Source organism: Verticillium nonalfalfae (assembly GCF_003724135.2).
Source record: "Verticillium nonalfalfae strain VnAa140/NRRL 66861 chromosome Unknown scaffold_109, whole genome shotgun sequence".
NCBI lineage: Eukaryota > Fungi > Ascomycota > Sordariomycetes > Glomerellales > Plectosphaerellaceae > Verticillium > Verticillium nonalfalfae.
Window position 1 is genome coordinate 1 of NW_021167334.1, and position 25,906 is coordinate 25,906.

The following is a 25,906-nucleotide window of genomic DNA, read 5'->3' on the forward strand; positions in this document are numbered from 1 at the left end:
TCTGCTTCTGCTTCTGCTTCTGCTTCTGCTTCTGCTTCTGCTTCTGCTTCTGCTTTCTCTTCTTCACACCTCCTTCACTCACAGAGCAGCCGCTAACGCGCGCAGATCAAATACACCGAGCTCCCCGACTTTGACGAGGTCTTCGCCGCCGGCACCGCCGCCGGCCTCGTCCCCATCCGCTCCATCACGCGCCGCATCGCCCCCTCGACCCCGGGCTCCCTGTCCGCCGCCCGCGCCGGCGCCCCGCGCCTCAGCGCCGCGGCCCCCGGCGAGGAGACGGTCACCTTCATCCCCGACGCCCAGGCCGACGCCGGCCCCGTGTGCCTGCAGCTGCTGGGCGCGCTCAAGGGCATCCAGTCCGGCAAGGCCGAGGACGCCTTTGGCTGGCGCTTCGCTGTTGCCGAGGCGGACGGGGCCAAGGTGCTGGTCGAGGCGAATGGCGCGTAGACGGGAGGGATGATTGGTATTTAAAGTGAAAGAAAGTAAAATTTGAGACAGCGTGCTAGACAAGCTTTTGTTGGAAATTCTATCTCTTGTTGATGTACCAGTTCTCCCATGTGCTTGTGGCATACGCTTGCAAACTCGAGTGTGAATCAATAGCCTGTCCCACGTCATGATCCCCGGGTTGCACGAGGGAATGCATACTTCGCGATCATGGCTCGCTTGAGAGTTCCACTCGTCCGACAGCCATGTCAAGGATGTGATACTCACTTGCGATTCCACCTGACAGCTACCCAGGGCTGGGCCGCTGCTCGTATTCACCAGTCCCTCGTACCATGGAATGCTCGGAAAGCGTCCCAAGATGCTCGATGCGAAGTCATATATGGATGTCAGTTTCTGGAGAAACCATAGCACCACCATCAAATCTCTGGCCCAAGTGTGGCAGCTACATGCAAGAGCAGCAAGTGCTCACAGCTACCTATTCGCCTGGCCCCCAGACGTGTCATTCGACCCAATCCGACCAGCAGATTCCCACCGTCAGAGACCGTTTCGAGCCCTGATCCCACGCCGCACTCTGACTTCAAAGCTCAATCAAATCCATACCCATCAAAACGCCAAGCTCCGGGACCTCCTCGACGCGCCGAGCCCACGCAGATTCTTGCAGCAGCAGTTGATGTTTTTTCTCTAGAAGAATGCGCAGGTCGTCGAGACACTCACCAAACAGCATGTCGCGGTACCACGATCTCGACGCAAGGCGGGCAAAGACGCATGCAACATCATCGGACGAACACTGTTGTCCCTGCGGTGGCGCGGGATAAGCAGACAGCCAGGCCGTAAGCCTCTCGTTGAGGAAAGCGCCCATTCCTCTTTCATATGCTTGAAGCAGTGTATCATTGAGCCAGTGGCCCAATTTGATGCAGGTTAAGCAGTCTTGCAACGTAAACCTCGGTGTAAGAGTGACGCTGGGACCGGCTTCGTCGGCGTCAGTCCGCAAGAAGGAACGGCGTCAGGGAAGTTGACTCACATTCTTGATACATAGATCTGAACATGTGATGGAGGTGTTTGATGCCAAGAGGAGCCCAGGTGTTCGGGATAACCACCACAATCGTCACCGGGGCGGTGTTGAAGCGACACAAGCCTCGAGCGTATTTGCGCTCCAACTGAAGGCACCGCACTGTTAGTTTCAGAAACAAGATGAGCAACGAGGAACCGCAAACGTACGTCCTGCTTTCCGTGGAATTTAACGGCATAGCATCTCGGGTATACGACTTCCCTGTGTAACCGCCACACGTGTAGAACACCTTTGACCAGAAAGCCGACGATCAGATCATACGGCTGGCCCTTGAAATTAAAGTTTCTACTAGGAGTCAGTGTCAAGTCATCCAAAATGTAAGGAACAGACAACTGGAGCCGCGGCTGATAGGCTCGACTGATGGCAAAGGCTGACGATACGATACACAGGAAGGAGAACGTACTCCAGAGGTGCCATGGCCATTTTGGGCCCTCCTTGTGTGCCCTGTGCAACTCGTCTCTCGATAAGATCGTGGTCGGTCTGATCGGGCCACTTGATATCGGCTGGCGTATCGTTGATGTGGCCGATGGAGGACCCGTTTGGCTGATCTCCCACTCCCGAGATGCTCGAAGGAAGGGTGGAGCCTGCGGAGGCATCCGAACCAGAGACGGCCGACATTGACTCAGATAAGATTTTCTCCGAGCCAAGGCAAGGAGAGTATAGCGAAGTTTCGGCCTGGTGCTGGTATAGGGCACCTGGGCTGTAGTTCGCAGTATCTCTGTCGTATTTGCGGCAAGTGAAAGTTAAAAAAGAAAGAACTCATATTTGAGGCCGAAAGGCTTTATGAATCATTACTCGTTCAGCATCGTCAGATGTGAGAGTGCCTGCCTTTGGCGCGTTGGACTTTGTGCCTGCCCGAGCTATCCTTCTGGCACCAGGTCCTTCCTCGTCGTCATTGTTGTCGTCCGCGTTGTCGCCCTCGCCTTCATCGCCGTCCGGCGGCTTTCTCGTGAGTACGGTGTAGTTCTTCAGGATGTCATTCTTCTGAGGCTTTCCAGAGTGGCCCCATTCATGCCATGGAACAAGAACAAAGCATGTTTTGAACTGGCATGGCACCAGATGGAATGGTTCAAGATATGTGAAAAGGGTAGTATCGAAATCTTGTCTGATAATCCAAGGTAAAGGGAGGAAAGAGCTTTCTTCTATTTGAATATGGACTCATGTTACAGTGCAGCATCCAGTGCATGAGGTGAAGAGTGTTTGATACTTCCTCGCCCCTTATTCCAGGTTTGGTTGAGGTGCTCTTGCCTCTGAGGCCTTCGGCAAGCACTGACAGTCCTCTTCATCCAGTGATGCCTGCATCAGTCCCATCATGAGATGCACGATTGTATCCGATTGTGTTTGATTGCAAGCAACAAGGCCACCTCCATGCCATGCATTGGTTAACAATCCACAAACTGGGTGCTATTTGAGCTAACATGCTGGCTGGCTGGCTGGCTGGCTGGCTACCTGTCAGAAGTACCGGGAGAGGCTGTGCACAGTGGCTTGGCAGGCTCCGTGGCTGATGATGTCTGCCTACGTCACATCCCGAATGTGAGTGGGGACCTCGAGCTGCAGCTCCGTCTTGTCTCTCATCTTGGTCACGCTTGGCTGCACCGCGTCACCTGCCACCATCAGCGCACCTACGAGTACCTACCACTGATCTCTACCTCGCGATACACCTCTCCGTCGAAAGCTCGACCTCGCCCTCTCTGCTGTTTGGCCGCAGAGAAATGCGCCGACGTCATAATGGACGACCTATTTGATTATGCGACCAAAAAGAAGACCAACGAAACTTGCAATGGTGCCGACTACCTCCGACCGCGAAACGTAGACATCACTGTCCAGTTGGGATTGTCGCTTGTGCTTGGCATTTCAGCGTTTACCACCTTTTGTGTGCGTCGAACCCTCGTCACTGTCACCTTTGCTTGCTGACCGTGTCTCCCAGATCTTGCGACCCCGATGGTCTTCCCTATATGCGGCGCGCAAACGACGCCTCGACCCTACCATCGGACTCCCTGCGTTGCCCGACACCTTCTTTGGATGGATTCCAGGGCTGTTCAGGGTCACCGAGGAGCAAGTTCTGGCCTCGGCAGGCCTTGATGCCTTTGTCGTAGGTGGCACTCCTCGGCAGTCGTGTGAGGGGTCCCTGTGCTGACTGATCTAGTTCCTGTCCTTCTTCAAGATGTCTATTCGCCTGCTTTCGATCATGGCCTTCTTTGCCTATGCCGTCCTCCTTCCGGTGAACCGACACTTTATGAGCGATTCCGGCCACCACGGCAAACACCCCAGCACTACCGTGCTTCATACCGTCTACGGCCAGGCCAACCTTGACGGCGCCTTCGAACCATCCCACGGTGTTGGCACCGTTGCAAAGAACAACGGCAAGGCCCATCTTTGGGCATGGCTCGTCTTCACCTATTTTTTCACGGCTCTCACCATTTACATTGTGAACAAGGAGACGTTCCGTGTCATTCGTGTGCGTCAGGAATACTTGGGAACGCAGTCTACCATCACCGACCGCACGTTCAGGTTGACCGGGCTTCCTTCCAACCTCAAGGACGAGCAGAAGATCAAGGAACTGATCGAGGGCCTGGAGATTGGCCAAGTCGAGACCGTCAGCCTGTGTCGCAACTGGAAGGAGCTGGACGGCCTTGTTGCGCAGCGCGAGGCCATGCTGCGCAAACTTGAGGAGGCGTGGAGTGTCTACCTGGGGAAGCAGTCTGCTCTGCCAAAGTCAATCCAACGCCTCAGGTCGAACCGGATTGAAGACGAGGAGAACCAGGGATCTGGCAGTGGCGACAGCGACGAACAGGAAGATGCGGGCGAGAATGGACGGCTTCTTAGCCACGAGGACATTCGGCCCGAACTGATCGAGAGACAGCGACCCTCGTTAACGCTGCGGTACGGCCTCTTGGGTCTCCGCACCCGCAAGACGGATGCGATTGATTACTACGAAGAGAAGCTCCGACGTCTCGACGACAGGATTATTGCCTCGCGCAAAAAGACCCCGGCTGCTGCGTCAACGGCGTTTGTCACCATGGACTCGATTGCGGCGTGTCAGATGGCGATCCAGGCCCGTATCGACCCCCGACCCGGCCAACTGCTCACAAAACCTGCGCCGTCCCCGTCAGATGTCATCTGGGCGAATACGTATACGCCTAGGGGCGTCCGCCGGCTTCGCTCCTGGGTCATTACGATTTTTGTTACACTGCTGTCTCTCGTCTGGATCGGTTCCGTTGCGTCCCTCGCGGGACTCTTGACCATCTGCAACCTCAAGAAATGGTTCCCGAACGTTGTGGCAACGCTGGATGACCTACCTGTGCTCCGGGCCCTGATAGAGACAGGTTTGCCGACACTCCTCGTCTCGTTGCTCAACGTGGCTGTCCCGTACCTGTACGACTTCTTGTCGTATCAACAAGGCATGATCTCCAAGGGCGACGTCGAGTTGTCCATCATTTCCAAGAACTTCTTCTTTTCCTTCTTCAACATTTTCATCGTGTTCGCCATTTCGAGCACCGCCATCAATATCTTCCAGGTTGTGGGAAGGGTTCAAGACGGCCTTCGCGACACGGGAGCCTTTGCGCGCTTCATTGCCGGACAGATCAACGACCTCAGCTTTTTCTACACCAACTTCATCATGCTGCAGGGTCTTGGCTTGTTCCCATTCCGCTTGCTGGAGGTCGGCAGTGTCTTGCTGTACCCGATCTACCGCATGGGCGCCAAGACGCCACGCGACTTCGCCCAGATCATGTCGCCGCCTGTTTTTAGCTACGGCTTCTACCTCCCGACGGCATTGCTCGTTTTCATCCTGTGCCTTGTGTACAGCGTCATTCAATATGGCTACCTGGTTCTGACGGTTGGACTCGTCTACTTCACATTTGGCTACTTCACCTACAAGTATCAGCTTTTGTACGCCATGGACCAGCCCCAGCATGCGACCGGTGGTGCGTGGCGCATCATCTGCAACCGCGTGGTGCTGGGTTTGTTCGTCTTCCAGGTCGTCATGATCAGCGAGATGGCCCTCGAGTCGGCCTTTATCCAGTCGGTGCTGACGTTCCCTCTCATTTTCTTGACCATTTGGTACAATTATTACTTCAGCCGGCGCTTCGTCCCACTGACGTATTTCATCGCCCTTCGCTCGATCGTGCCGGAAGCTGGCACCGGCGAGGAGGCTGTGGCTGACGACGAGGACTTTGACGGACCTAGACCGTCGCATGGCCTGTTGAGGCGCGGTAGCACAATTGATGAGGACAAGGAAAAGGGGATGAAATTTGTGAACCCGAGCCTCACCTATCGGTATGTTATGACTGTTCTTGCCTTCGTGGTCCCTAGCTAACGTGGTGCAGTCTGGAAAACCCCTGGATTTACCAGGACCCTCCCCCGACACAGCCATCCGAGGCGGAAAGCCAAGAGCAGCTGGTCGACATCCAGGCCTCCCCTGACCAAGGCCTCAATCACACCGGCACGTCAGAGAGCTCCCTGAGTCTGGGGGACGCGCATATCTGGAGGGATAACAGCGAGAACCGGGCGTGATATGATGATGCGATGGAAGTAATGCGCGGTTTGGTTATACTGTTTGGTGCCCTGGCACCTTGCGAAGCACAGCTTGGCGTTCGGATCGATTTGGGAGCGCGTCGAAGCTTGGTTCAGACAAGTCCACTAGTTTCTTTATACACGTTATGCGCGAACCTCATTCCGTTGTGATGATGATTCTCAACACAGCAAAGCCATTACGGTACTTGACTTCGTTGCCGTTGGCCACTGGCGTATGGACAGGGCTCTGTTTGTGATGATGTCTCGACATTGCTTGGGTATCCTAACTCTATGTGACCTCACTCCAACGAACAGTACTGATCTAAGGGTTGGTCTAAGGGTTGCTCACGTAGCTCCGCGCCCTCCTCAGATCGTCATCCTGCTCCTCCGTGCGCAGCGGGTCATCCTGCGCAGCACGCCGCTTCCCGGCCCCGTCGTCGGCCCCCGTCTCCTCGTCGTCGCCCGAATACGCAAAGCGGCTGCGCGCCCGGATGCGGGCGCCGTACCGCCAGAACAGGAACGGGATGCCGCAGCACAGCAGGCCGATGGCGGCCAGCAGGGTCGAGGCCCACTGGTCGCCGAGGCGGCCGTACATCTGCTCGGTGAAGAGGACGACGGCGGCGCCCCAGAAGGAGCGGATGCACGTCTTGGCGGCGAGCGCCGACGCCGCCTGGTGCTGGTAGCTGTCGACGAGGTAGTTGTTGGCGGCGTTGTAGAGGAAGATGAAGCCGAAGCCGACGGGGAAGCCGCCGAGCGCCGGGCCGATCCAGTGCACGCCGGGGTAGCTCGTCCACGCGAAGAGGAGCAGCCCCGCCGGGATGCACCAGCAGCTCGCCATCATGGGCACGAGGCGCGCCTCGGCGGGCGGCCGGCCGTGGTGCCGCGCCGCCAGCCGGAGGTAGTGCCTGTTGACGGCGGGCGCGCAGGCCGCCGAGCAGAGGACGCCGATGGCTATGGGGAGGAACATGAGCCCTGTCGAGCCGGCCGACCAGCCCTTGCCCTTCTGGTAGACGATGGGGTAGGCGACGAAGAACATGTAGAGCAGCCCGTAGAGGACCGACATGTAGACGCTGATGAGGAAGACGATGAGCTCGCCGAAGAGGAGCTGGAACGGCCGCACGAGGAAGACGCCGAGACGCGCTGTCAGCGGCCGGGGGTCAATGTCCTGTTCCGTCACGTGCGTCGGGTCTGACGTCTCGGCGCGGAGCTTGGCGGCGCGGCGCGCCAGGATGGTCGGCGTGTACGTCTCGGGGACGGTGAAGGTGATGAGGACCCAGACGACAAAGGCGAGGATCAGCTGGAGCCAGTAGAGCCAGCGCCAGCCGAGTGCATCGGAGAGGAAGCCGCCAGCGAGGGGGCCGACTGTTTTTCCCTTTGTCAGTGCGTGATTGTATCACGAGGCAGACCAAAACGTACTGGCAGGGCCGATGAATGGGGCCGCAGAAAAGGCAGCCATGGGCACGCCGCGCTCCTCATTGCTCCAGAGATCGGCAAGAGTGCCGCCGACGAGCGTCATGGGTGCCGAAAAGGCAATGCCGTCAATGGCACGACAAACAATGAGGGTGCCGATGTTGTTCGCAACGGCGCAAGGAATAATGAAAATAACAGCCAAGAGCAAGGTCGAGCCACTACAGCAGTCAGTTAACAAAAAGCCCAAAGGAAAAAGGCAATTTGTAACGTACTATATGATCCTACGGCCGAAAACCTCGGAAAGGGGTGCAAAAGCCATGGGCCCAATGCCAAAGCCGACGACAAACACCGAGACGGTCACCAGCGCCACCTCCTGGCTGACGTCAAATTCTCGCGCGACGCCCGCAATGTCGGCCGTGATGATACTCGAGCATAAAGCGACGACAAAGCACGTCAAGGCCACGACAAGCGTGCAGTACCAACGGAACACCTTGCTCCAGTTGCGGGGGTTCTCCGGATCATTGGGTCGGAAGGTGACGAGTTTGTACTGTTCCTGGACGGCGGTGCCGCCACTGCTGCTGCTGCTGCTGGCGGGGACGGGGGGCCCGGGGATTTCGCCCCTGGGATCCGTTGTCGTGTACTCGGCGAGGTTGGCGTTGGAGGTGAGAGTGCGGTAGGGCAGGGCGATGTCGAGGTCGGGATCGCGTTGCTCCTTCGTAGGTGGGTGGGCGGGAGAAGAGCCCGATGTCTCTGGGGGAACGGACTTTTCCATGATGAGGAACAATGGTCAACGAGCAAAGACAAGGTAAAAGGCAGCGGAGCGGGGAGAGGAAGCAAAGCGAAGCGTGTCACTTCAATGCTTCTAGAAACAAGCCAGGCGCAGAGCCTCTTTATACTTGGGCCGCGGCCGCCTTCACATCGGCAAGGTTCGGCCACAGCATCGCGACAAGGCCCACATGTCCTAGACGGCCGTCACGGAGGAAGCACGGCGATATGAATGAGATAGGAAGACAGGGTCTCATAATACCCACGTCAAAGCGGTAGTTCAGGGCCATCATTATGGTGTTGGCCAATGGTGACGGTCAGGGGGCCATGTGTTTGGGCGCCTTACTCCCAAAGTGGAGGCCGTCATGGAAATGAACGGGAATAAAGTACCTAAATACAGGGATGGTCGATGTTGCTGTGGGCGCGATCAGGGGATATCTCGGCATGTCGTCGTTTTTCAATAGTAACATAGTTGTGACGATTCTCTTCAAAAGGATGACCCAGACCCCTGAGGTCGCCTTAAAAGGCAGACTTGTGCAAACATAATCAAAGCGATCAAATGCCTTCTCAGTAACTTGGAACATGCTCTCTCGGTATCCGTAGTTTCGCCAAAGGACGGCCCCTCCCGGACGCCGGTTTCTCACCGGGAATTATGGGGCACCGGTCCTTACGCCCGGATCGCAAATTTTCTGAAATGGAGGGATCTCGGCGTTTGCTGGAGATTAGATCAAAATCAGGGCAATGTGTGTGCCAGAAAGACAACATGGCCCACCTGCTCCATCTGTCCTGAGCCGATGTCGCAAGTTCACGTCAAGCATGATGTCATTTGGGGCCTGGACCGCACGGCGTGCTTCGAGAAGAGACCTTGTTCATGAAGTCAATACACATCATGTTGTAATATCCTTTTCCAGGTCATTCGGCTTTTGGGGCAACAGCATCCATCGAGACAATCTCAGACAGTGCGCACCGGCAGCGAATCCCTCCTCGCCAACGGCTTCACCAGCCCCCTCTCGTCCTCCTTGACACCCTCGCGCGGCTGCACGAGCGCATTCTTGCACACACGCCCCGCCACGAGGTCCTCGAGGTTCCGCACCGTGCATTCGGAAATCTCCGTCAGGGCCTCCTCGGTGAAGAAGGCCTGGTGGCCGCAGATGACGACGTTCGGGAACGTCATGAGGCGCATCAGCTCGTCGTCGTCGATAATGTCGCCGCTGTGGTCATCGTAGAAGAGCGCACCCTCACCCTCGTACACGTCGAGCGCTAGGCCACCGAGCTTGTGCTCCTTGAGCGCCGTGATGACGGATTTCGTCTTGACGAGGCCGCCACGCGAGGTATTGATGAGCAGGGCGCCCTTCTTCATGAGGCCCAGCGTGTCGTCGTTGATAATGTGGCGCGTCTGCTCGGTAAGGGGGCAATGCAGGCTGACGACATCGCACAGCGGCAACAGCTCGTGCAGATCGACGTATTTGCCATACTGCTCGAAGGCCTCGGAAGGGTACGGGTCGTGGGCGATGACCTTGCAGCCGAAGCCCTTCATGATGCGCGCAAAGGCGACGCCAATGCGACCGGTGCCAATGAGGCCGACCGTCTTGCCGTGCAAGGTGCGACCGCACAGGCCGTTGAGGGCAAAGTTGTTCTCGCGGACGCGGTTGTAGGCGCGGTGCGTGTTGCGATTGAGAGTCTGCAGCAACGCGACGGCGAACTCGGCGACGGCCTCGGGGGAGTACGAGGGGACGTTGGCGACGGCGATGCCCAGCTTTTCGGCGTGCGGCAGGTCGACATTGTTGAAGCCAGCACAGCGTAGGAGAATGACGCGGATGCCAGCATCGTGGAGGTCGTCCAGCACAGAGGCCGGCAGGTGGTCATTGACGAAGACGCACACAGCCGTGTAGGGGTCGGCGCCAGCGTGAGGCGTCAGCAGGGAGGTTGTCTTTGGGGTCAAGGAGACATCGTGGAAGACAATGTCGAGCCCTGGGGGTTTGGCGGCCGTCAGGTACTTCTCGTCGTACGGCTTGGCGGAGAAGACGGCGATCTTCATGGTGAGTACGTGGTCGGCGGGCAGGTTTTGTTTCAATGTCAAGAGGAGCCTGGCGTTACGCAGAGCACCTGGAGAGTCGCGAGAAGGACAGCTGGGCAAGGCAAGATGACGTTACGATTAAGGCTGATGATGGAGGGGAAAAGCTGGTCGAGGTATTTAACAAGCTGCAAGCGGCCATGCTGAACACACAAAGGTACGTAGATGTATGCGCAACGGCGGTTCCTGGCGCACCGCCCTCAGCAGAGTTCTCTAGCTTTGTCTGACCAAGGCCAGAGGGGACACAAGGGCCACGCCAGATAAGCGTGGAGCTGCAGCACCTCACTGCAGAGGAGAGGTGACAGAACAGTTGAGGCAGCGGCGGCCGTGACGGAGACAATAAGTGGCTGACCGAACGCGACACGGGGCAAGAGCAATTGTGCTTGACGGAAGAAGGTGTAATGGACGGCGGGGGCGGGGTAGCAAGGCAAGGAAGGGTAGCTAGGAAGTACCATCTAGGAACGTGCCTGCCACCACCAGCCAGTCAGCCAAGCCAGCTCGGAAGCACCGCCCGCCATAGCGCCTGCCTAGCACCCAATCCGTCGCCATGTCAGCATGGCCTGACTCTGCCGCCAAGCACCAATGCCATGGCCGCCGTCACTCATCTTTTCACGTTACCTGCAGCCCTCTCGGATCACCAAGACGCCTAGAACGAAACAGAGTCATGATCGGAGCCAGGGCAAACGAGACACGGCCGGCCTGTCAATCTGCACCTCGGGTCGATCATCCTAGTCTTGATCAAGGGTCCCCTGGAGGGCTTTATTTTCGCCTCGAGCCGACTCCTCTACTCCCGCCGGTACACCCCGCGGATGGCGTAGTCCTTCTTCGGCCCTTGCACCGCATACCCGATCGACCACTCTCTCAGGTGCACCGCCGCGAACGCAAACTCGTACGCGACGTTGTAGAAGTCGTCGATGCACAGATGGCCCGCCTTGGCCCTCCAGGGCGCCCTCTCGTCTGATTCCTCCGTCGCCAGCTTCGTCTCAAACTCGACCTCGTGGAATAGATAGTCTGCCCTCTTGTCGTCGTCTGTCCGCACGAACCACACGCTGATCGTGTCGTGCTTCTCGTCGTACCGCCAGATGTACCGACGCCGCGCCTGGAACACGAGCCCGTTGCTCGCCTTGAACTCGCCCTCCTCGATGTAGAGGTACTCCTGACCGGGGTCGCCTGGGTCCGTCGCCGATGGCGCGACGCTGTCGCTCGACGATGCGCACTGCAAGCCGTCCGCCGTGGCGTCGCGGAGCAGGAACCGTGCCGTGCCGCTGAAGTGGCCGCTGGGGTGTGATGGGAGTTTGCTGTCAAGGGAGCGCTCCAGCTTCCACGTCCCGAGAAGGCTGCGGAACACGGCGTGCGCGACGAATCGGCTGCTCGTCAAGGCTGCTGTAGCGACGTCGTTGGAATACTGCAGCACTTTGGCGTTCTCTGCTTTGGCCTGCGCATCGGCCAGCGGTGAAAGGTATCGCGACGATGTGAGAATGTCCATGGGAAGGCTGTTGTGCGGCAGCGTCGGCGTCGGCGGCTCTACAGGTGGTGATATGGTCATGTCCAAAGCTGCCGCCATCTCCTGCATAATGAAGGCGTAATCACCAAACGGAAACTGCGAGCATCGTGAATCTTCTCGCAGAGCCAAAATGCGCTTTTCGCATGCCTCGCTCTGCACAGCAGCCGCCAGGCCCGCTGGGGGCTTTGCAAGGTTCTCTGGTGTCCATAGGGCGGCGAGGAAGCGTGCTTGCATCTCCATGACACCCCAGTAGGGTGAACGGTAGAACCCGACGAAGCCCAACGTCGGCAGATCGCGGTGTTGCGTGCCGTGGAACCCCAGTGCCAACGGCAGATCGCGGTGCTCAGGGCTGTGGTGGAGGGTCCTGAGGACCGAGTCGGGGAGGAAAGAGACGCAAGGCGAAGGATCAAAGCCAGTGGCAAGAACAACGGCCGCCACGTCCTCGATCTTCTCGCCTGACGGAGTGACTATGGCTGTGTTGCTCTCCATTGCTTCCAGTTTGCCCTTCGAGGCCGTGATGAGGCCGGACCGGACGAACTCTGTGTAGAATTCGCTCATGGCGAGGTAGGGTGGCTCCGAGGTCAGGTCACCCTTGACAGCGATGGACTCGGAGAATTGGGACTGATCCTGGCCCACGATATTCTGGAAGATACCGTGCACCGTCTTGGCCGTCTCGGGAGCGATGTGGCCCTGCGTGTTCGTCAGGGGCTTGGGCCTGTTGTTGAGGTTATAAGAGCCGAGATCGACCGGCAAAAAAGGGGGAGCCGACAGCTTGGGCTGGACAGGTCAGTCGCCTGGGGCTGCAAAGCGGTCTCGGGGCGAACAAACCTTGGGTGTCGTGTACAGGGGAAACACCCACGCAGGATGCTGAATCAAGTGATGGATCGTGTACCCCTCAGCACCAGCAAGCTCGCTTGTCGTCCCTGGCGCATTGACCGCAGACGAAAGATGACTCGCAATCGTGCCCGCAACCTCGACACCCGACATCTGGCCTCCCACGACCAGAATCTTGCCCCCCTTGGCCCCCTTTCCAAGCAATCCCTTGAGGCCCCGATACCGACTGCTGTGCACAACCGGCACCGTCGCCCCATCCGTGATGCCCCTCGGGAGAACAGGCTCGCCAAAGAACCCAGTAGCGACAACAAGCCGATCGAAAAGCCCAACCTCCTCCCTGCCCGACCCATCCCTCGCCGTGACCCTCCACCCGCCGCCTCCGCCATTATGCCCCTCGAGCGCCTCCGTCCGCGTGACCCTCCACCCAAGACGGACCTCGGCCCCCGGATACCGCGCGAGATACCGCTCGAGATACCGCCCGACCATCCACGCGCGCGGAAACTGCCCGTCGGCGTCCTCCCAGCCGAAATCGCTAAAGTGCATCGTGTGCCGGCTCTGGTTGGTCGTCATGAGGGGGTGCACCGTGCCGCCGTCATCGCGCGGCGACGTGGGCCACAGGCCGCCGACGCGCTTCTGGGCGTCGAACACGGTCACGTTGAAGGCGCCCTGCGGCGCGTTGTAGAGGAGCGTCTTGGCGGCCACGAGGCCGGAGGGGCCGGCGCCTTTGGGCGGTTAGTTTGGCGTGCCGAGTGGGAGTGGGGGGGGGGGGGGGCGGGGCGGAGGAAATGCTGAAAAGCAAGGTGCGGGAGGTCCGGCGACGTACCTATTATGCAGACGTTTTTCGCCATGGTGGGTTTATGAAATGCAGTGTTGGCTGACACCCGTACGATTTGCTGTAGTGAGACGATGAGGGAGAGATCCTCGTGCGTCGGGTTGAAGGTCGTCAGTGGATGCGTCAGGTTCGGTGCAGAGCGCGGGCGTCACCCCGTCCGACATGTCAGTCCGACAGCTCCTCTTCTCAGTCTCGGTACGCCCCAGCTGCAAGTGTTATCGTCCCCCACGTTTTGTGAACACGCTGGAGCCTCGACGGAACTCAGGTTGGCGCAGGCTTTGGTTGTCTGATGCGTCGTGCGCCGTATTCATACATGCGCCAGTCTCATGGGTAGAGGTCAATGGCGCTAACACGTCCCGCTCGGCCTGTGACTGCCGATGATTAGCCGTCAAGGCCTATGTGAGCAGGTGCCATACTAGGGGGGATCCGAAGTCCAACTTGACTTTCTTTGATACTTCAACGGCAGATAAAATGTTCATGAATCACTTTTTGACTGACCGCGTCCAATTTGAGGAGGTACCACATGACAAAATATCCCAGATCAAAGCATCAGCACAATGACAACATCGAGGCTTCAGCAATACTTCACACGGGCGCGAGCTCCAATACACTGTCCCGTGGCTACTTTATCAGGCACAGATTTTGATACTGTACAGATTCTACTTGGAAAGCTCATGTTGCAAACACCATGTCTTCAAGCCAGACTTTTTCTTGGCAAATAGACTTCTTCTTACGCAACGCCTGCCACCGCTGATGCGAAATGAGTCGAAACGAACACCCCAACAACGCGAACTAAAATACAACCAGCTAAAACGAGCCTCGCATGGCCCGAACATTTCCATGACCCCTCTTCGCAGGCGGCGCCAGCTCGTACTCACTGACCTGGCCGCTGCGTGGCCGCTTACCACGCTCAAGACGTGATGGGTCGAAATGGTGGTCACGGTGACCTCGAAAAATGTTCAGCCTCGCACTTCTCCCCCGGCTGTCGTCCCGGCTATCAAGCCGCCTGACCGACCTCCGATGCATCAGGCGGCGATACTCCTCCTTGACAGTGGTCCAGCTCGTCATGAAGTAAATGACAGCGTTCCAAACCCCCTGCAAGGGCAGCACAATCGCCGTGGCAACATTAAGGCCAAAGCTGACTTGGCCAGGGTTTACCAAGTCATTGACGCGGTTGATGGAGCTTGGCGTCCATGTGACAAGGATCGATATGGCAAAGATGAAACTTGTTCGCAGGTAGGCAAGCTTGACGGGATCCAGCCCTTGCAACTTGGCGTTGAACTTTTGCATGCCGCCCTTCACGTACCCCAACAAAGACCTTCGCGGTGGGGGTGGGGGTGGGTTCGAACTGATCATCGTCTCGAAACGCGTGTGGCTGATGACGGGACTCGGCACACGTTCATGACTTGAATGCCATGACTGCGCGTGTCCGGCGCTGTGGATCTGCGGCGAGTCTGTCAATGCCGCCGGTGGCACAGTTGGCATTTCGATTGTCCGATCTGGCCTCGGGGACCCGGTCGTGATTTGAACTTCAGTGACAGCGGTGACCTGCCAGTCCTCTGAACGTCCAGTGAGATTCTGCGTCAAAGTCAACCTCTGGGCTTGGGAAACAGCACGATCGCTTCTCCTGACCTTCTCTGCTGAATCTCTGTTATCCTCTGACATTGATACTTCATTCGCATCTTTTATGTGACTGAACGTAAGGTTTCGCAGCTGGTTGCGTTGGTGGAAGACGTGGTAGCCGACGGCAAAGTAAATCAGGATGGAGCAGAGGATGCAGATCCAAATCGGCAGATAGTAAGTGTAGATGCGCAGTTCACTCCAGTCGCTATTGATCCAGCACCAAAGCTATGCCTCTCGTTAGCGCTTTATGAAAGCCAACGTCGAAGACCCGTGCTGAAACGTCAGAGACCACACATACTGTCGCATTGCCATACATCATCTGCCCATTCGGGCGCGCAAGCAGAAGCACAATAGCGGGTATGAACGGCCCACCAAAGCAAATGACGCAGTACACCCAGAGATACTGTCGGAAAGAGGCTGGGCTGGCGCCGAAGAAAAAGACGAGATAGACGTTCACTGCCATGGCCAAGGACCACCAGGGGTCGGATTGCATAAACCTATTCGTATCGTTAGCCGCGTTGCGCCCGTACGTCCCGGCGGGGAAAGACAAACATCTCCAGCATGAAGGCCTGAGCCTGGCACAACGCGGAAGCCTCTCCTATGAGGATACCATCGTAGCCAATGAGGCACGCAATGCTGGCGCCGATGTTGGCGACCGAAGCAAAGACTATGAACAGATTGGGAATGGTCCTCAGTCGCTTGAATAGGTAGTACGAGACAAAGATGAGAGTGATGCCAATCGAAGAGAGTGAAGCTCCGGTGCGTTCGAGGGCGATAATGGTGGTCACTTGAGTGCCGCTCAAAGGCATCTTTTCCGGGCCTGAGTACTGTCTTGGCACAAGCTGATCGGACGGAAGAGACGACGGGTGACCGACGAGGAGCGTCGGAGGAGCACGAGCTGCCCGCCCTAACAGGGTCAGTGTCAGCAGAGGTCTGTATCGATTAGCACACATGTTTGGCGGCGTTTTTGTGATGTGAGGTGGCGTCCAACGACGAGAACTGGAGGGGAAGAGACGGAGAGGGCGAGGCATACTTTTGGGGGACGCGCAGCCGCTGCGGGAGCTGAAATGCGAGTCGGGATAGAAAGGCCTTCAGAGATAGGATTGGATCTTCTGGGCCCGAAACAACGGGCGGGGACGTCGTTTGGACTAGGGGAGAGACGTTGTACAGACAATCCCAGGTCGGACAAACGATGGAGAGTTGCCGTCGACTCGGGGATGGCGACACGAGCGCTGCGAAGGACAGAGATGGTCGGGAAGCGGCACAATAGGAGCCAGACGGGGTCGCAGAGCCAGGCGGAAGGGAGCCGAAGCAGCGAGGGTTGTTGACTGGTGTGACTGATGGTGATATGGCCCGACGAGAGCCAAAAAAACAAGAATACAAAGAAAAGAAAAAGGCCCGTTCAGCGAGGGACAGAAACGCACCAGCTTACGACTCTGGGAGCAACAAAGTACAGTGTAAGCGGGCTACCTAAGCGGCAGTTGGACTGAGATTCTGTGTATCGGTGAATGATGTTGGCGGCCGTCGCGAAGGTGGCTCGAAGCGAAGAAGGCAGGCGATGGGAATATATCAGTCCCAGACAGTCGGGGCTGACGACCGGCCAGAGCAGGGTCTTCGGGCCTGGGCCTAATCGTCAGGGGACAACTAACGAGAAGATGCCCAGCAGGGCGTCGGCGCAGGGGAAGCCAAGGGGTGAGGCCGTTACACAGACAAGGGAAGGGGAACAAGAGGTGTGAGCGGACAGCATGGCGTTGGCGTGTAGGAGGAAGAAGAATGAGACCTCGGGGATTCGAGGGCGGAGGCGTGTCATAGGTATCAACGGACGAGATGACAAGAGGGATGGTGCATGGACAGGACAGGGTATGGTAGGGTCGGCGGATGGTTCGCGAAGCGAAGTGGCCTGGTGTGTGTGAAGCCCGAGGTGGTGTGGTGTGGTGTTTGGCACTTGGCTTTGGGGAGCCTGGAGCTTGAGGGAGGCGGCGCTGAAGCACACGAGGATTGGCTGAGTTGACGATGGCGGTGGCTAGCTTGGGACCTTGAACATGAACATGGCCAGTTGTCGCTGCGGAGAAGGAGAAGCGGGATGCGTGGTTGCCAGCCGAACCCCAAGAAAAGGTACGCTAACATGGCGCCGATGCTGTACATGGTACAGGGCAGGCATGACCCCAGCCCAGCAACATGGTGATTGGCAGGTGCAAGATAGACGGACGTCGGGGCGAGGACAATGATGGGGAAGGAGTGTGGCAGCCAGATGGTAACCACGTTGGTGGCTTGGCAGTTTGAATCATTCTTTCCTTTGACTTGAAGCTCACTTCTTTGCGTGGTGCGTGAGTCTCATGCATGATTCACCTGGATATACTAGAGACAGACACTCTGCCTTCCCCTTTGATCTCGGCCGCACGATCTTAGAGCCTCTTTTGACGAGCTTTTGTTTTCGAACGACAAATTGAAAAGAATTCTGGAATGGCCTTGAACGGAATTGCAAGTCATGGCAAAGGGCTCTCGTGGTCCGAGTCAGCAAGATCGACAGCGTGGCAGCTGCCATTCGGCCAAATTGTCATGCTGCTGACCGACATGATTGACCGCCGCTTCCTCGCCGCAGGCAGCCAGCATTCGGCAAAGGGCAAAGGGCAAATGGCAGAGGGCAGAGGGCTAGGCAGACCACGAGGCAAGTCAGCTCCATGGGGCTGCTCGATTGCATGCTCATGGGTAACTGCTTTCAATATTGGACGATCGTGACCTGATCGCGAATCGCCATGGAGACTCTTCTTCCCCACTTTCTGACTTCGGGCGGCCAACTGTCTGTCTGCCGGGACAAACATGTCCTTGTGACTTGGGGTACCGAACCCTGGATGAATGCTACCCCAGATACTCGAATCGACCGAGACGGAACAAGTTTACACTGCTGGTATCCTTGGGGCTTTGGACACCTTGCCGGATCCTCCCAAAGTCGACGAAGCAACGAACAGAAAAGACACATAGCGTGCCGTACCCCGGCCCACGCACTGAGCGGCTGACTTGCTGATTGTAGCCGGAATACTGTAGGCCAAGGAGATGCAACCAGCAGCCATATTGGGCCACTGCCGGCCTCCTCCCCTGGAGAGATGCTGACTCTTTGCTCACTCACGCCCGCCACCCCATCAATCTCCGTCATGCCCCCCATGAACGTTGAAATCACGTCGCAGGTCTCGCTGCAGCCCGCCATCTCACCAACCCTGCTTGTCATACTTATATCCTTCATCAACCCAATGACGAACACGGAATATGATTTTGTGCTGCACCATGCCGACAATGTAATTTCATCGCTTTTCGCCACCCCAATCAATCTGCCCTGCGTGGTCGTGCAAACAGAGTTGCCGCGTCTACATCATCATCATCCACCCCGCTGGTGGGTGGGGGTGGGGGTCGGATGGGCGACCTCAGAGGCATGACCGATGTCAACCAAACAGCAGAAGGGATCGACCACACTCAAGTGTAGGCTCCTTTGACGGGTTGCGGGACGCAAATAGCACAAAGACTGTTGCCAGTCAGGCTCAGCGTCAGCCTCGAGAGAATGCGGTCCACTGATCGAGGCCCCCGCCTGCCAGAGTGGTCGGCGCTCCTGATTCATCCCCGCCTGCTCATTGCACTGGATCGTCTTTGCCTCCGACGCTAAGAGTCTGCTCCGATATCTTGTCAAGCTATCATATAGGCATGTAGCAAAGTAGGTAGAGCAGGCTACACACGGCTTTGAAATACGAGCATCATTTTAATGTTGATCGGACTGAAGCCTCAGCCTCAAAGCCTGTTACCTATTTTGAGAACTTGGGAATTCAAAATGCAAAGGTGTCGAGTTAGCCCGCGAGGACAATATCCGTGAAAAGCCCGGCACAGCGCCCAGGAAACCAGTCTCATTGGAAAGGCTCGCTCGGGTCTTTCCAAACGGCTTGGTAAACCTCCTTCGCACCCTGGTCACGGCCTCGAATACGGTGCATGGCAAAAGCAAAAGCTGGAAGAAGCTGGGCTTCTTGTAGTGCGATCCTTCCGACCGGAGTCGAGCCGGTGACCTTTCGATTGGAAATGATGCCAGTTACAGTCGAACGTGATGAACCAACTACACTACGGAAGGATTTGATGGACACGCCCAATTTCCGGAGCGTTCATAGAGCAGAATTTCGCGCGTGCGTAGCCCTGCCAAGTGGAGAGGAGGTGGACACGATGGGCTGCCCCTCCATGCTGCCCCTCACTTTTGGAGGTTCTGGACTTGACCCCTGGACCGCATTTCACGATCGAGACTGTTGGATCCCCACTTTCAGCCACGAAGAGGCTCCGAACGGGAGATAGTATGCTTGAAACCTCTATGGTGTCGATTTTCAGCCGGAGGCTACGACTTGCGAGCCAAAGCGATGCAGCTAAAACTGAGGTTGTGCCCGCCTCCATCCGCATTCAACTGGATGATCCTCTTGATGCCGTTGTCCAGTGCTCGTGGACTGAGGACATCCTCGTCATCAGCGAGACTGCCTCTGTCCAGAGGGCCCTTTCTCGATCCTTCTAGCTCCCAGAGCTTCCCACTCGTCTTGACAAAGCTAACAAAATGGCCTCCCTCGACCTCGCCCGTCAAATCAGCCTGGCTGTCGCCGGCCTGCTCGACCGACTTGTGAGCACGCTCAAACGGGTCGCTGTTATACAGCAAATCGGCACGGCTAGCCATGTTGAGCGGTATGGCACGGCTTCTGATGTCCGCGAGATCCGATCCAGGTTTGATGAAGTCCATGGCTGGACCGTTGATGAGGCTGTGCAGCAGGCCAATCGAGCCGCACGCATGACCGATGGTCTGCTTGAACCAGATAACCGGCTCGTCGGGGCCGGAGCCGGTGTAGTCTTCCTTGTCGGCGTCTTCGGCCTGGCGACTCTGATCCCAGGCTGGCGTCAGTGGGATGATGACCAGCAGAGCCAGCGCAGGCCGGGGAATATGAGCGAGGAGCTCAGGATCATCGAGAGAGTAGACGTCGTAGAATTCGAGATCGGACGATATACCCAGCGTTGCTGCCAGCTGGTTCATCACATCAGGGTTGTTCTCTGTCATCTCACAATTAGTTCCCGGTGGGAAAAGAGGGCTTCGTTTCTCTACCAAGCATGACCCATCCTTTTTTCTCCATTGCAGACATTGAGCAGAGGAAATGTCTTGAAAAGGTACAAGGTCTTCTGTGAGTAAAGGGGAAGATACTGTCGATCTGGAAGATGAGGTACAAAAAGGCGTGATCGAGAAAGGGGCGAGGAGGAAACAATTGACGTTCACAGCCGCAGGTAAGCGACGGGCGACAACAGACTGATAGCCGATGGTCTACCAACTGGCGACGTACGCGTGGGCAGCTGTATTGTCGTGTGCTGATGCCGTACAATGACTGAAGCGACGGGTGTGATGAAGAAAGCGTATGGGCTGATTGCGGTTCGGCCGCGGTGGCTGCTATTGGTCAAGATGTTGTTCACAACTGCTTGTCGTGTAATCGAAGTATATGAACCGTTCAAGGCGGTACTTCGTGGAGCTGGTTACGATGTCCGCACAAGATTTGAGAGGAGAAGCCCAAGATAATAAAGGGCGACATTGACTCAGGTTCGTTGCCTAGGAATCGCTTACGCGGAAGCTCCGCCTCTCATCTGACCGATGCTCTTGGAAAGTGCGGGGGCCAATCGCAAGTACTAGGCAGTGACCACCACGCGTATGCGGGGATGGCGTTAGATCTCCAACTACTTCCAACGTCAGTTGACCTCATAAGCTGATTAATGTTCATGATTTTACTCTCGAGACAGGGCATCCGGACGTCTTCTGTGAATCGTACTTTGAGATGCTTTTCAGGATGTTACCTCGTCTCTCATGGGTGCTTAAAGTCGGCTCAACAAGATGCATGACAGATAACATCGCCTGGCTCTGTAAATCATGCGATCATGGGACAGAAATGTACCATATTCGTCGTAAACTCCCACCGTCCGTCTCTGTGTCTCTATACGCATGCGAGGACGATATTTTTGGGTTTGACGTCGGGGAAGTTGGCCTCGACAGGATGTTCTTGACGACACTCTAGTAAGAAGTGTTCCCAACCTGCGCCACCTAGGTCACTCTTGGAAGAACTTGAGATATTGCCGACGAGGGACTGGTCCATCCGAAGAGCCTTCGCCTAAATCCTCCCAACTTCACAAGCAACCCATGATGCGATGGTTCCTTTCCACATACTTTCAATGTGAGTCGACATCTCAAGCAGACGGACCGCCTGGCACATGACAAAAGGGACGCGGCGCTTGAGTGCCAGGTAATACAGGGACGGTATGAGGCCCAACTCGGCGGTGAAATTGAAGGTGATTGAGCAGTGCTCTGATTTCTTGTCGACGATTATAATCTCAGCTACGACTTGTAAGATCCCTCGCAAGTTGAGACCAGGGTTGTAAAGTCATCCTGATGGATGTAGACTGTGGGCTCGCTTGGCGGCTTGAGAGACGTGGCGGCCAGTGATGGAGGCCATTGCGTGAGACACTACCAGCAGCAGGTAAGAAAATTCTTACTCAGAGCTGAGGCGCGAAATAAGACTCTGTGGTGAAGCTGGTCATCATTCATGTATTGTTTGAGACCAGTTATGTACTACAGGCTAAGTATGTACCGTTCAGAAGAATACCCGTGACAAATAACAGACAACCCCACTACGCATATGTTCCGGGCACCAGCGAGTTGACGTAGTTCTCCAGGTTTGTCCAGCCGCCAGCTCCAATGGCAAAGGCGTCCTTGGCGTCATTGGGGTTCAGCCCATTCGCCCTCTCCCACGCATCGGGAATACCGTCACCATCGGTATCCACAGGCGCCGTTCCACCGGCAACCTCTCCGACACCGCCAATCTCGGCCTCGTCGGAGATGAGCTTTCCCGACTTGCCGTAGCTGCGCAGCTCGCTAACAAGGAGCTTGTCGACGGCGTCACGGCGAAGTGACGCGCCGGCTCGGGCGGCGACGTGTTCGATAGACTCCTGTGGGGTGAGGAGCTTGGCGGGGCCAGGGTAGGGGAAGGGCGTCGGGGCGAAGACGAGGGGAGAGTAGCAGTTTGTGGTCATGCAGAGCGGAGTGCCGTCGAGGACGCCATCGCGGTCGGCGTCGTAGTAGTTGTTGAGAACGTCTGTCCGGGTCAGTATCGATCGAAAGAAGTAGAGCAGAGAAACTCACAGGCTTGGAAGTTCTCGTTGCCGCGGGTGAAGGGGCTGCGGCCGGTGCTGGGGCCCGAGACAAAGTAGTTGTTGACAATGTTGACCCAGCTAGGGCCAGCGCTGTCGCCAGCAATGTATCCGGCACCAACACCCCAATTGTAAATGACGTTGTTCTGGAAGTCGTTACGGCCCTTGACCTTAGGGTTGCGCGTGTTGTTGTCAACGTAGAGGTTGCGGAACAGGGACACGCCACCCTCGGTCTCCATCAGGCCGCCGCAAGAATGGGTCTGCAGCCCCTGGGCGATGATGGTGTCCTGCACGGTAATGTTGACAGCGCTGCCGCTGACGGAGAAGTTTTCGTCACGGCCCCAGGAGACGGACACGTGGTCGAAGATCATGTTCCGGCCTTCGGCGATGGTGACGGCGTCCTTGCCGCTGTCGCCGCCGCGGCCCATGCGGATGCGGATGTACCTGGTGATGGCATTGTGTGCGTTTGACCAGGAGAAGCCGTTGCCGTAGACGGTGATACCCTTTGTCATAGTCAATTACCCAGTTGAAAGCTCGAGGCTCAGAACAGACTCACGTCACCTGGTGCGGTCTGGCCAGCGATGTAGACGTTGGCGGACACAACAATGCGCGCGTCGATGTCGATGACGCCACCCACATCGAAAACAACGATGCGGTTGGGCTTTGAGACGGCATCACGAAGGGATCCGGCACCCGAGTCACTAACGTATGGTTAGATTCATAGCACAAGACTAGGTACGCTAAGGGCGCAGCTCACTTCAGGTTGGTCACCTTGTAGACGCTACCAGTGCGACCACCGGTAGCGAATCGGCCGAAACCCTCGGCTCCAGGGAAGGCGAGCTGCTGGGCATCAGCAGCAGAGGCCAGCAGGGCTGAGGCGCCGAGGAGAGACTGGATGGAGAACTTCATGGCGTGTTTCCTTGAGAGAATCCGGGGTGCATGAACAATGAGCGGGAGAGGGCTTGGTATCGTGGGCCCGCGCAAGACTGGACCTCTTCTGTTATTTGTACCCCAGATTTATGTACCCCATCCTTCTGCAAGGCCGGGCCAGCTGGAGCGCGCTGTCGTGCTCATGGTCCTTGCAGGGAAGCACCTTAAGTGACGCGAGCTTGCTTCGACTCTACATATCAGGGGCAATTGTGGGGTCGTGGCAACGGCAGTCGGGGCTGCTTTGGGTCAACAGCGCGGCGCCAAAGTCAAGTGAAATGCTGGGGAAGTGTGCCTGCAATCACGGAGCTCGGAGCATTCGACAGATTCCAGAAACATCAGTGTGGCAACCAAGGGGTCTTTCTTGTATTCGCTGCTCGCTGCATCTCGGTACGATTGGTGGAATGACCGAGCCTCACAGGGCACGCCGCTGATCATCTGCTGGAGTGGTGGCTAGAGGATGCTGTATCATGGACACACTTTGCGCGGCAGAGCAGGGCCTCGGGGTCGAGAGGACGGGCTTCGGAGGGTTCCCAATTCGGGTCACTGCAAGGCTGTACTGATCTGGTTAGTGATCCTCGCATTTGGTTGCGCTTTTTGGGCGCAACGCAGTAGCTGTTGCGGCTACATGGTTACTGCCCCTCTTTGCAATACTTAACGTCGCACTTCGCTTCAATCAAGACATGAAAATTTACTTCTAAATCCGACTTTCATGGCTGAGCTTGCGACGGATGATGCGACGTATAGTTCGCTCTTGGGTCATGTGAACGACATGTCCGATGTAGGTTTGAAGTTTGATTGCCGAAAGAGTTCCGTGCAAGCAGCGCAAGTGGCAAGTCACAAGCAGACTGCTACTGCATCGTTGCGAAACGTTGCAAATCGAACTTTTGCTGAGATGAAGCGCGATAGCAATGCCGTGTGCCATCTGGAAGCTCAGAAATTGTACCGTGGCATGACCTCCGGTAGGGCCAGTTGACCAAACCCATGGTCTATTGTGGTAGTGTCAGCTATTCAGCTATTGGCAGGTAACCTTGGTGAACTAAAGCTTGAAACGTGGGTTCGGCTCGCTGCTGGTTGTGGAGACACAAGTGAGCAAGTCGTGATAATGGCCTGGTACAGCAACATCGAATGAACATCCACAGCATCCTGTTGAAAGTGAGCTGCTTCTGGTACCGTGAGCACCTCTACCTGTCGTATCGAATCTGAGATGAGCCCATGATACTGCTCAATCGCGGGCCTAGCTCATCCAGGCATCGGTCAAACATTTGACATGTATGACGAACCGACTGAGGAGAAGTTCGCTCGGAATACGGGGCAGCAGGTGTGGTATAAGTCAGTTGATTGTGCACCCCCAAAAACATGGCGCTGGGTGTCATGCTTTATCCCGAACGGGCTATGCAGGTATTGGCATTTCAGTGGATGCCCAGGATGGGGTGTCCTTCCCTTCCAGCAATAGGTGCCAGTGCAGAGAAGCACCTACCTGGTAGAGACCGCTGAGGTGCGTGGCATCAAGGAGCAAGAAACTAAGGTTCCCGACGGACAGGGAAGAAAAGGCACAGGTGGTCCGCAACGGACCGAGCCGGATGGGTAGAGAGGGCAGAATAAGCGGACAACCGGCTGCAGCTGGATCCGGTTCTCCAGTGTTCCGGCCATGAGATCGGGGAAAGGAAACCAGATCCCGAGGAGACTGCGATGTCGGGGGTCCAAGCACGTGTAGCATTTGCGGGAGAGGCCCATGTCCATAGGTCTGTGGGTATGGCTTCGCCAATGTGGACAAATCCATGACAGGCTGCTTTGGCCTTGCTCGGTCGGGGGCGAATGCAGATGACTGGAAATTGCGTTGGTTGGTTTGGTATTAAATTCGAATATCGAAGATCGGAGACTGAGGAAATTGGTCAACCGTAATAAAGCTGTGTTCTGGTGAGCCCCTCGACCGTGTGATGGTCGTGATGGAGACACAAGCATTGGCGGACCACTTGGTCAGTGGAGGAAAGCCCATACGCTGGGTTATGTAATCCAGCTCACAGCAAGTGGGTCACATGACCGTTTTGTGTGGTGCATTTGCAGGCGGAAGGCGCAGGCTCAGGGTCGATGCCGCCATCGGGTCTCCGTGTGGTGTGGGTGTGGTTGAGTCAGCCCTTGATCTGGCAATACCATTGGTCCGATCGAGGTGGTCTTTCCTTCCCAGGCACCCCTCCCTCCCAAGCAATACCCAGGCTGGGCAAGCACGACACTAAAACACCGCAGGCAGCCAGTGTAGTGTCGAGTGCTACTGCCGCAGGCGTCAGTGTTTCGCCGGTCTGGGCTCGACTCAACGGCAGGTCCATTCCATCTTTCTCTCTGGCTTACCTGAGTCTTATTAGTCCATTTGCTCTTTCGGCTGGGGACTTTTCATCGCTTCGCCTTGACTCTTCTTGCTTTCTTCTTGTTACTCATCTTCTTCAGCAACTCGTCTCAGACACACACATCATCAGCCCCCCCGTCAATCCCGCTGTCCATCCTTATCCCAGCGATTGCGCTCGATTCTCGATTGGCCTCCCACTCCTGGTACGTCCAACTCTTACCCCTCCATCATCGCATTTTCCTGCCCGTGTCGCACATGACGTCGCCAAGATAGCCCCGTCAACCCGGCCGATTCAATCAAGTTCCCTCAAGACAACCGCCCGCTGACTCTTCCGCCGCGACCGGCGATTTCCTCTCCCAGGACTCTACTCAACA

The 25,906-nt window shown here is 56.7% G+C and overlaps 9 protein-coding genes and 1 non-coding gene across 10 annotated transcripts; 2 read left to right on the top strand and 8 right to left on the bottom strand.

The window, feature by feature from the left end:
• Nucleotides 1-105: 105 nt before the first annotated feature.
• D7B24_000584 (uncharacterized protein) lies at nt 106-447 on the top strand (the record flags this gene model as incomplete). Its single annotated transcript, XM_028634839.1, has 1 exon — nt 106-447. A coding segment is annotated over one exon (342 nt), but the record flags the coding sequence as incomplete, so codon positions are not given.
• Nucleotides 448-1,021: 574 nt separating this feature from the next.
• D7B24_000585 (uncharacterized protein) lies at nt 1,022-2,131 on the bottom strand (the record flags this gene model as incomplete). Its single annotated transcript, XM_028634840.1, has 4 exons — nt 1,022-1,413; nt 1,466-1,601; nt 1,663-1,798; nt 1,917-2,131. 4 exons carry the CDS (start codon nt 2,129-2,131, stop codon nt 1,022-1,024), a joined length of 879 nt encoding a protein of 292 aa, XP_028492453.1.
• A 1,110-nt stretch (nt 2,132-3,241) lies between these two features.
• D7B24_000586 (uncharacterized protein) lies at nt 3,242-6,028 on the top strand (the record flags this gene model as incomplete). Its single annotated transcript, XM_028634841.1, has 4 exons — nt 3,242-3,388; nt 3,441-3,605; nt 3,660-5,791; nt 5,842-6,028. 4 exons carry the CDS (start codon nt 3,242-3,244, stop codon nt 6,026-6,028), a joined length of 2,631 nt encoding a protein of 876 aa, XP_028492454.1.
• A 334-nt stretch (nt 6,029-6,362) lies between these two features.
• NAG4 (Synaptic vesicle transporter SVOP) lies at nt 6,363-8,210 on the bottom strand (the record flags this gene model as incomplete). Its single annotated transcript, XM_028634842.1, has 3 exons — nt 6,363-7,390; nt 7,445-7,656; nt 7,711-8,210. 3 exons carry the CDS (start codon nt 8,208-8,210, stop codon nt 6,363-6,365), a joined length of 1,740 nt encoding a protein of 579 aa, XP_028492455.1.
• A 945-nt stretch (nt 8,211-9,155) lies between these two features.
• Nucleotides 9,156-10,241, bottom strand: D7B24_000588 (uncharacterized protein; the record flags this gene model as incomplete). The annotated part of the gene is made up of 1 exon (XM_028634843.1): nt 9,156-10,241. The coding sequence occupies one exon, from the start codon at nt 10,239-10,241 to the stop codon at nt 9,156-9,158; it is 1,086 nt and encodes a 361-aa protein (XP_028492456.1).
• Nucleotides 10,242-11,061: 820 nt separating this feature from the next.
• Nucleotides 11,062-13,463, bottom strand: D7B24_000589 (uncharacterized protein; the record flags this gene model as incomplete). The annotated part of the gene is made up of 3 exons (XM_028634844.1): nt 11,062-12,558; nt 12,610-13,337; nt 13,439-13,463. 3 exons carry the CDS (start codon nt 13,461-13,463, stop codon nt 11,062-11,064), a joined length of 2,250 nt encoding a protein of 749 aa, XP_028492457.1.
• Nucleotides 13,464-14,254: 791 nt separating this feature from the next.
• Nucleotides 14,255-16,023, bottom strand: D7B24_000590 (uncharacterized protein; the record flags this gene model as incomplete). The annotated part of the gene is made up of 3 exons (XM_028634845.1): nt 14,255-15,295; nt 15,369-15,567; nt 15,623-16,023. The coding sequence occupies 3 exons, from the start codon at nt 16,021-16,023 to the stop codon at nt 14,255-14,257; spliced, it is 1,641 nt and encodes a 546-aa protein (XP_028492458.1).
• Nucleotides 16,024-19,088: 3,065 nt separating this feature from the next.
• On the bottom strand, nt 19,089-19,178 carry D7B24_000591. Its single transcript has one exon. It is a non-coding gene; the product is annotated as a tRNA-Tyr (tRNA).
• Nucleotides 19,179-19,433: 255 nt separating this feature from the next.
• Nucleotides 19,434-20,135, bottom strand: D7B24_000592 (uncharacterized protein; the record flags this gene model as incomplete). The annotated part of the gene is made up of 1 exon (XM_028634846.1): nt 19,434-20,135. One exon carries the CDS (start codon nt 20,133-20,135, stop codon nt 19,434-19,436), a length of 702 nt encoding a protein of 233 aa, XP_028492459.1.
• Nucleotides 20,136-21,742: 1,607 nt separating this feature from the next.
• Nucleotides 21,743-23,170, bottom strand: D7B24_000593 (uncharacterized protein; the record flags this gene model as incomplete). The annotated part of the gene is made up of 4 exons (XM_028634847.1): nt 21,743-22,206; nt 22,254-22,764; nt 22,818-22,962; nt 23,019-23,170. The coding sequence occupies 4 exons, from the start codon at nt 23,168-23,170 to the stop codon at nt 21,743-21,745; spliced, it is 1,272 nt and encodes a 423-aa protein (XP_028492460.1).
• Between the last annotated feature and the right edge of the window lie 2,736 nt (nt 23,171-25,906).